The sequence below is a fragment of the Trichosurus vulpecula genome, chromosome 5 (assembly GCF_011100635.1).
Source record: "Trichosurus vulpecula isolate mTriVul1 chromosome 5, mTriVul1.pri, whole genome shotgun sequence".
Classification (NCBI taxonomy): domain Eukaryota; kingdom Metazoa; phylum Chordata; class Mammalia; order Diprotodontia; family Phalangeridae; genus Trichosurus; species Trichosurus vulpecula.
Window position 1 is genome coordinate 189982729 of NC_050577.1, and position 10300 is coordinate 189993028.

General features: G+C 43.5%; 1 protein-coding gene across 1 annotated transcript; it reads right to left on the bottom strand.

Moving 5' to 3' along the window:
• Positions 1-1226: 1226 nt before the first annotated feature.
• On the bottom strand, positions 1227-2570 carry LOC118851731 (rab GDP dissociation inhibitor alpha-like). The gene has a single exon (XM_036761242.1). It carries the CDS (start codon positions 2568-2570, stop codon positions 1227-1229), a length of 1344 nt encoding a protein of 447 aa, XP_036617137.1.
• Between the last annotated feature and the right edge of the window lie 7730 nt (positions 2571-10300).

Here is a 10300-nt window from a genome sequence, read left to right on the forward strand (position 1 = left end):
ATTCTCAATCTCTCTCTCTCTCTCTCTCTCACACACACACACACACACACACACACACAGACACACACACACACTCCAGTAGGCGTTATCTGGAACTTATTTCTCCTGTCCAATACACAGTAAGTGGGAGACACACACTCACTATGCATTTTGTCCCACCCTTCCATGGAGTGGGAGAATGGATGGGAGGAATGGTAGGGAGCAGCCAATTGTAGGGTTTTGGTCTCTTTCTCCACCTCTCCTTTCTCAAACTTCTCCTCGTTGGAAATTTCTCAAGAATAAAAGTTAAAAACCTTTCAACTGGAACTCCTGTCTGTCTGTCTGCTCCTCCATCACCTGGCCATTGCACTAGGGAAGGGTCTCCCTCTCCAACAAATAAAGGGAAGATTAATACAGCACTGACAATACCAAAGGGGGGGGCCACTAAATTGGCTTTCTTCTTCTTTCTCCTGTACCCCAGGGAAGGGGAAGGAGGAACATCACTATGGAAAGATAAATAAGTTAAAATAGATTAAGGGAGAAAGAGATGGAAATACAATTCAATGCAGCAGCTTTGTGAGTTCCCCTGCACCCTTTACTGCACCCCCACACATTCTAGACCAGCACATAGGACAAAGGATAACTGATTAATTAGACTGTTATAGACAGCAAGTATATGCAAGTTCAAGGGAGAACAGAAGCACAGGGACAGACTAGACAGTCATCACCTGAGACATGAGAGGGCAGTCTGCTTTCATCTTTCCTTCAATGACCTCCCCTTTCCCCCAAAAAAGCACCATAGAGGCAAGGAGTTTGGGAAAGGGGGAAAAGAGAATGTAGAGATAAGCAGAGCACAGAGATGATAATGTTGTGTGTATTGGGGAGAGGGATGGGGAAAGAGAAGCAACAAGTAGGGAGGTTAAAATGGGAGAGAGAACTCCCATTCTCCATAAAGTCCAGTCTCCTTACGGGAGGTGGCAGGACTAAAAAAGGTGCCCAACCCCCAATCTCTCACTGCTAGGCTAGGGTTTGGTCAACAAATGGAATCAATTAGAAAGGGTCTGAAAAGGTAGGTGCAGAGGACGGAATAATAAACAGGGGCACATTGCTGATGGTGTGTTCCATCCAAACCTCCCCCTTGAGTTCCAAAGTAGAAAAGAATAGGAAGAAAGGAGAGAAGAAGATTGAGCGCTGAGGGAAGCAGAAGGTGGTAAGGGCCTTAAGGGGAAGGAGATTAGTTCTTGTCATCACTGACCATCCCCTCCAAAGACATCGTTCTCTCTGCGCTTCAAGTTTTCAAGACTGAAGTCTGTCCCAGTCATGCACTTGTAAATATCTTTGATATCATCGCAGGTTGTCTCAAAGTCAGTGCTGGCATCGTAAGAACGGGAACAGAATACCTGGCTTTCCAACCCATTGTCTGTCGGCTCATACAAGTCACTGATGGCCACAAACTTTTGATCTATAGGTTCCAACAGCCTCAGAGCTAGCTCCATCTCCTTCTCAGGCTCTGCTGTCTCCACCGTGGTGCTGGCAATAGCAATATACTTTCCCTGGGCAGCCACGTTATGGGCATAGGAGATCATGCACACATAGATATCTGATTTCCTGTTGACCTGATTCTGGGGAATGATGATTTGGCAGGAGCTGACATTATCCGTGTTCCCGATGGGGTGGCTGAGGATACAGATGACTCGGATGACCTGCCCCGTCTTTTGCACCCTGTCAGGGACATAGCTGGGGTCGCAGATCAGCTGCTTGCAATGAGCCACCTTCCCCTCGGACTTTACCCCCACCACTTTTCCATTCTCCATGATGATGTCATCCAAATGCTTGTTCAGCATGTATATCCCACCATAGATGGCGCTCCATCTTGCAAATCCCTGAGGCAGCTCTCCCAGGCCATACAGAGGGTACAGGTATGGGCTCTGCCCGTATTGGGCAAGGGACCTGCTGTAGAGTTTGATGCGTTTGATGGTCTGGAGGCAGAGCTGGTCCAAGTAGTCATCAGTCTGGTGGAGTGCCAGAACATGGCCAACCAAGTTGATAACATCTTGGCCCAAGTCAAACTTCTTATACAAATCTCTCATGGTTGTGGTCTCAAGGTCAATACCCTCAAAGGTGCTGGGTTCATCCTCATGGAAGGCTGTGACAAACCTCAGGAACTTTCTAAAATGATTTTTCTCAAACATGCTGACCAGGCTGGAGGCCAAGGCCTCAGCCTCCGTGGATGGCACCCTATAGAGCTCTCCCCCCTTGTAGACAAAGCTGCCTTCCACCACTTTAAATTCTAGGTAATTGGTCACTTCTGTGTACATCAACATACTCATCAACTGGCCACTGGCCAGGAGGAATTTGGGGATCAAGTCAACGTTCCAGTCTCGGCCCCTGCCCATGCTGTCCGGAGGCCCCTCGTTCATCTCGAACCGTTTGTACAAGTCTTCCAGCGGCGTGATGGAGGCGCTTTCCCCTCCATAGTAAGAGTTCCGATCCAAGTGCAACACCTTCTTCCCGTTCACAGACATGATGCCAGAGAGGATGCACTCCTTGAGGCCCGTGCCCAGCACGATCACATCGTACTCCCCTTCCATGGCCCTGCAGGGCTGAACTCGGCTCCGCTCCTCGTTCGTTCGGGTTCGCGGCAGTTGGCGCAGCCGCCCTCGAGCCTTTGAGACGAGTCACAGCCTCCGGCTCCGCCCTCGAGGCCGCCCCTCGCTGCCTCCGCTCTCGAGGCCGCCGCGCCCCTGAAAGCCACCTGCTCTGTCTTCATCCCTGCAGTCACCGCCTCTGCCTACTCCGGCATTCGGTCTCTTACCTTTTCCTGTTTGCTTACTATCATAGTGATGAAAGGCCTCTTACCGGTCAGTGGAGCCAGGAAGGAGTGTGCATACGTAAGGCTCAAACAAAACCTCTAACTCATCCTTGGTGGCTTTTGAGACATACGTGCAAAAGAGAAATGCCGTGGCCCCAGAGGAGTGGGAGGTTCCTTTGTGGAAGAGGGAGAGGTGGTTGTTGTCTGCTCAGTCTTGTCGGACTCTTGTGACATCATTTTGGGGTTTTCTTGGCAAGGATACTAGAGTGGTTTGCCATTTCCTTCTCCAGCTCATTTTATAGATTAGGAAATGGAGGCAGATAGAGTTAAATGACTTGCCCAGGGTCACACAGCTAGTAAGTGTCTGAGGCCAGATTTGAATTCAGGAAGGTGTGTCTTCTTGATTACAAGCCCAGTGCTCTATCCGCTTCGTGACCTAGATGCCTCTGTAGAGGTGTGGGGGTGGGGATGGGGGGAGTTATTTGCCACTACTGTCCCTTTTAGACTCTGCAAAGGGGATGGGCTAAGAACAGAAGTTCTCTGTCTCTCCACAGCTCTGCCCCAATCCTCATACCAGGCTGGGCATTCATCTCTACCAAACACAGCTTCCTACACCAGTGGGCCTTGGAACAGGAGTTACACTTTTAAGTCGCACTGTTGGGCTTCCCACTAATGAAGAGCCAGACTTAATTGTGTTCAACAGGCTTATCCTGTCACAGCTGCAATCAGACTGTACTGTGCACTCTAGTTATTGGACCTCAGCTAGCTCTTAGCCTTAGAAGTTCACAGGATCATAACTTTGTGTCTGGGAAAGAATAGACACAACCGGAACAGAAGAAACATGGAAGCAATGTGTTTATAGCCACTTGGTGAAGAAGAGTCTAGCAGTGTCTCTCCTGATTTCCTTCAAACACACAACAACACAGGCCTTCATCACCACTTACAGGCCTTGCTACATGTGGGCCTTTACTATACTTGTGGGGCTTATTTCTCCTCTATGTATGTAGGGGTGGGCTCCTCTACACAAATGGGGCCCTTCAATTTGCTACGTGAGTAACATTACTAGAAACCCAGGTCCTTAAGTCTAGATCCCTGAGAGTCACAGTGAGCTGCTCTCTAGGCACCCAGATAATATGAATAGCGAGTTCAAGGAGTTGTCCCAGAAAAGATGCTATGCTGTGGCCTCACTCCAGGCATCCATGATCTTTTATTTCCTCCATCCATCCATCTATCCATCCACCTATCTGTATCTGTCTACTTATCTAACATATGTCAGCTATCCTATTTGTTTTTTTTCAAGGCTGGGTCTCCCTAGTCTATGCAGGCTAGAAGCACCGTAGCTATCTGTTCTGTTTATCCAAACTGGAACAGTTTGCCTCATTATTTTTTTTTTGCATTTTTTTCCTTAAAAGCCTTTAATTTCTTAGATGTGATGGAAAAATTTTTGCAGAGACACATGGAAAACTTAGATATGATCACAATTACTATCAAGGTTGCCTTCATACCATTATGGTACCTTCTCAACAGTTGCCTAGGTAACAGATAAGCTAAGCATGTTTAAGCTGATGAGTTTTGGATGCAACATGCTGCAGAGTTGTATGCAAGGGGTAACTAGTACTCTCCTCCTTCCTCTTCACCCTCTGCTTCAACAGAATCCACACCAACCTTCTCATAATCTTTCTCTAGGGCAGCCATAACCTCCTGTGCCTCAGAAAACTCTCCTTCCTTCCTGCCCTCCCCCATATACCAATGGACAAAGGCACACTTGGCATACATAAGATCAAATTTGTGGTCCAGGCAAGCCCAGGCCTCAGCAATGGCTGTAGTGTTGCTTAACATGCACACAGCCCACTGTACCTTGGCCAGGTCACCACCAGGAACCACAGTGGGAGGCTGGTAATTGATGCCAACCTTGAAGCCAGTTGGGCACCAATCCCCAAAATGGATGCTATGCTTCGTCTTGATGATAGTTTGCCCTATCCTTAAGTAGCCCAGTGGCCTTCTTAATCAGGACACTGAATTGATTTTGGCCTGAAGGAAGCTCAGAACTCCTTAACTCAAGTGATCCACGAGTCTCGGCCACCTAAAAAGGAGTGACCACAGGCATATATCACCACACAAAGAGTTTCCATGATCTTTTAAGGATCACTGATAGAGGATCAGCAATCACATCTGCCAGTTCTTTCCATGCCCTAGGATGTATTTCCTTTGAACTGTGAGTTGAATTCAAGGACAGCTAAATATTCTCTTTATTTACCTTGGCTATCAACCCCACTTTTAGCCATGTTTATTTTGTCCTTTCTATTCCAAAGATCATTCTTCTTGTAAGAAAAAAAGAAAAAAACCCTTAAATCAAATAATTTTGTCTTGTCTTTCATCAGTTATCATGGTACCCCCAGGTATCAGTGCTAGCTCTCTGATCCTTTTACCCCAAAATTGCTTAAACCCATTTTGTCCTTATCTTTCCTTGCCAGCTCCAGCTTGTTCTGAGCCTTAGCACTCGTGAAACTATTCTTAGAGAACTGTGCCTTGTTATATTCATCATCTGTTACCTGTCCTTGCTTCCATCTTCTGTCTTTTAAAAATGTAAGTCAATCGGTAAGTTCCCTAAGTGACCTTATCGGTCCCATTTCCCCTCTTCATCAAAATTGTATGTCTTTTTAGAATTTCATGCTTGAGGGGTTCCCATCATTCTTGGGCTGACATTCCCTGTGGGATTTCAGTCTATGGAATCCTATTTGTCTTTCATTTCAGTCCTTTTTGGAATCTGTTCTCATAAAAGTTAAGGTGCATGTCAGACCAATCACAAATCATAAGATAGAGTGGTCATTTCCATCTAAGGTTCCTCACTGGATATTAGACCTGAAAATTACTTTAGAGACTATCTAATCCCATTCATTCATTTCTGCACAAAAGGAAACAGAAATCTCCTGTGGGAAATGGACTAGGAAATGAACTATCTGTTTTTGAGCTAATCCCTAAGGGCAGAGAACATTCTTCTAAATCTTTGTCTCTCTTGGTGTTTCATAAATTTAATAAACATGATAAATGTTTTTGGATGTATGAGGGAACAAATGGCATGAATTGATACTGTTAGTTGCATCAGAGTGTAGTAGACTCTGGTCATTGTCACAGGAAGGAACCACATTCATTCCCATCTCTACCTTTTTTCATACTTCCCCCCTTATCTAGAATGGCTTCACTTCTACATTCTCCCTATCCAAATCCTATCCATTGGGCATCTAACTCTTATGATTTATTTTTAGACTTTTCCATTTCTCTTCTCTCCTTTCTTTTCATTTTTCCCTTTTCCAGTCTTCACTTTATTATTATTATTGTTGCTAACATACATGTATAAATTCAATTATCCACATGATGGCAGCCTAAGCACAGAACTGTACTGGATGCACATGCCCTTTAAATGATGTAGTGATGCTTATATAAATAGAAAGCAGCAAGAAAAAGATCTTCAGTGACTTCCTGTACTACCCAGAACCAAACCTTGATAAATTATTGATTTAGCTTCCCTAATAAAACAATTCAATCCATGTCTATTGTGTGATAATAATGCAGGGCATTTCCTGCTTTTTCTCATCATATTGTGTAATTCCCTGATTTTGAACACAACGTTTAAACATTGTCTCTTCATGTTCCTAGGATGAAAATTCTGACTCCTCAAAAAAAATACTGTCTTACTTGTAGCCACATACCTAGATAGGCTCAGTAATTTCAGTGTGAAACTTTACTTGTAGTTAATTCAATGTTTACATTTAAGGCAGTCGGTGCTCTTGAGGACTGAAATGTTTATGAGGAGTTGGATGGTTCATTTTCTTCTGGAAGAGCAAGAAGATTTTTATACTGATTTTTTTTAATCTCAGTATTTGATCAAAATCTGACCCTAATGATAATCTTTCTCTCTGCTCTCTGAAGTGAAAAATGTGAACTTACAAACAAATACCTGTAAACCTTTGATTCTAAATATAACTTCCTCAAGGGCAAGACATATTGTATTCCCATCAAATTGCACAATGCAGAGTACATAGAAGGTATTTAATAAATGATTGTCGATTGATCTTGGAGTCAGATGATCTGGATTCAAACACTAGCTCTGAGACTTTCTACCTATGGAACCCTAAAAAAGTCACTCTTTCTTTAGACTACTCCAGCCAAACTGATACGTTTGCTGTTCTCCTATACAACATACCATTTCCCATATCCATTCCTTTGCACTTCGTCCTTGGAATGATCTCTCTCCTCACTTTTCCCTCTTGGAACCCAAATTCACTTTAAGACTCGACTTGAGTACAACCTCCTTCAAAAAACCATTCATGATTCCCCCCATTGTTAGGGTCCCCACCTCATCTGTTTCTTTCTTAGTAAATGTCTGTCTGTCTGTCTTTCTTTCTTTCTTTCTTTCTTTCTTTCTTTCTTTCTTTCTTTTTTCCTTCCTTCCTTTCTTTTTTCCTTCTTTCTTTTTCTCTTTCCTTCCTTCCTTCCTACTTTCCTCTTTCCTTTCTTCCTTCCTCCTTTTCTGTATGTCTGTATTCATTCATTCATTCATTCATTCATTCATTCATTCATCTGTGAACAAGTTGTCTCCCTCTAGTGGAATGTAAAATCCTTAAAGATAGAGATTTTTTTTTGTATTTGTATATAAGACTGTAGCATACAACAAAACCTGCATTTGGCACATAGTAGGAGCTTAATAAATGCTTGTTGATTTATTGGTGTTCCTTATCATTGGAAGGCCATCCAAAGGAAGTTGGAAGATGGTAGAGGAAAGAACACTGAATTTAGAGTCTGAGGAGTTGGGTTTGAATCCCTACCCTGCCACTTTCCTATCAATGTGACCTAGCATGGATAGCTGACGCAGTGGATGACAGAGTCAAGATCCAAAGAGATACTGACAGGTAAGAGTACTGGGCTTATTCTAATAACACGACATTCAGTAAGGATCAGCGTAAATTCTTATATTTGAATTTTACAAGTACAGGATGGAGGAAATAGTCCAAAAGCTATTGTCTGGGGAAAAAAATATGGGATTTTAGTGGACTCCAAGATCAATATAAAGTAGTAGTGTAAAGTAGTGGCCAAAAAGCTAATGCAGTCCTTGGCTGCACAGAGAGGAGTGTAGCAGAGGCTGAACTGGCTATAGTGCCCCTCCCATGGGGTGTGCCCCAAATTGCCTTTCTTGGTTCCAGTCAGCCATGTGGGAACTTTGGGACCTGCTTCCAGCTATGTGGCAATTCAGCAGGAAAACTATTTTGCATTCTGATATAATGTGATAAAGCCTGACTGTCCCTTTTCTACTTTTGTGTTTGTTGCTTCCTTATCTATCTATCTATCTATCTATCTATCTATCTAAAGATGGACATGTCCCAGCTTGAAGGTAACTGCGTGAATCTGAAAGGTTCAGAGGTCCTAGACACCATCAGATTGTGGGCAAATGAATGTAGGGAAGAAGTCCCCAGCAACTAAGTCAATGTTCTTGGGAAGGACCACCACCACCGAGAAGAGAACTGGCCCAAGGCTAGTAGTTTTGCTAGCAGATATGTACAATGAAGAGCCAAAATGAAGTGCACAGTGCCTAATTAGCAGTCCTATAAGTTGCTTTGTGTTCTGATGAGATTTAAGTATCAGTGTTTCAGAAGATCAAAACAGTAGTTACAAGTTATTGAATTTTGTTTTTAATCATTCTGTTAATTTGTGCTATGAGTCTTTTATGCTTAGTTTTTCTTCTGTGTGTAGGAATAAATTACCTGTTCCATAGCTGGTTCGTGTTGTTTATTCAGGACATTTTCACTCCCTCCCTTTTTGGGGAAAAACCCCAGATGTAAGCTATAAACTAATCATTAGTAAAATTATTCCTGGAGTGCCATGGTGGGCATTTAACAAGCTGAAGAGCTTGAGAAAAGAGAACCTGATTCCTAGTCAGGCTCCACAGGACCAAACCTGGAAGAAATCACATGCCTGGGCACAGAACACACAATGGGTATTTGCCTTTTTTTCTGTTTAGTTCCAAAGGGCAAAACCAGGAGCAGAGGATGGAAGGTTCAGTGAGGCAGATTTGGGCTTGATATCAACAAAAACTTCCCGACAACTAGAACTGTCTAATGACTTATCTTAGGAGAAAATGAGTACTCCCTTACTAAAGCATCTAGCAAGAACAGAATAGCCAATTGTTGGGTGTGTCAAGGTGGACATTCCTTCTGGCAATGGTCCGGATTAGGTGGTCACTGAGGTGACCATTTCTAAAACTTTGTGATTTTATGAATTGATTTCATTCTCTATGCCTCAGTTTCTTCATCTGTAAAATGAAGGAATAAGACTAAATGACCTCAGAGTTCTTCCACTTCTACATCTAGGATTATATCAATACTTATCATGGTACAGGATGACCAGATGGCTCTTGGGGTCATATGGCATACTACATTTGGTTAAAGGAACTGGGTATGCTCAGCCTGGAGAAAAGAAGGCTCAAGTGGGAAATGATAGCTGACTTCAGGTATTTGAAATGCTGTTGAGTGAAGGAGGGCTCAGACTTCTTCTGTTTGGCCCAGAAGGGCAGAACCAGGAACAATGGGTGGAAAATGCAGAGAGGCAAATTTAGGCTTGATGTCAGGGAAAACTTCTTAATAAGCAGAGTTGTCCAAAAGTGGAAGGGCCACCCTGAGAGGCAGTGGGCTTCCCTTCCTCGGTGGTCTTTCATGTAGAGGCTGGATGACCACATGATGATTACATTCTAATGGGGAATTCATTCTGGGGATGGGATGGATTAGAGATCCTGAAAGTCCCTTATGATTCTGTGATTGAGTTTCCGTAACTCTAACTTTAAGTTCCACTGTAGATGGAAATATCATCGGGCTTTAGTGGGGATTAGGCATGAAGCTTAGGGGATGAAATACTGTTATCATTAGCGGCACAAATTACAGTGGAAGGTGGAATGGGAATAAGCATATGTACTTCCAGCAACTTCTTTCCCCTAGTTATATATGTATAGACAGAAGTGCTCATCACTCATGGAAAATGCTTTTATCTAAGGGTTACAATAAGCCCCGTATTCCCAAGGAAAGAATGATAACTGGGAATTGTCATTTTTAAGCATGTTCTCTATCTACACATTTTTTTCAATATTATTTCTGGATATGTAATAATCTGATAGCAGTGGGCAAGGAGTGATGGGAATTACAGTGTGAGGTTGGAGGTGGCAAGGTAGAAGGAACAGCAGCAAGAGGTAATGAATACAGCCATTATGAAGACAGTTCAGCCCAGCACTTTTCAGAAATACCAGGATTTCTTCTGGTGCTCACATTTTCTTTGCAGCTAGGTGGCAGAGTGGATAGTGTTGGGCCTGCAGTCAGGAAGACTCATCTTCCGGAGCTTGAATCTGTCCTCAAACACTCCCTAACTGTGTGACCCTGGACAAGTCGTTTACCCTGTTTGCCTTACTTTCCTCACCTGTAAAATGAGCTGGGGAAGGAAATGGCAAACCACTCCAGTAGCTTTGCC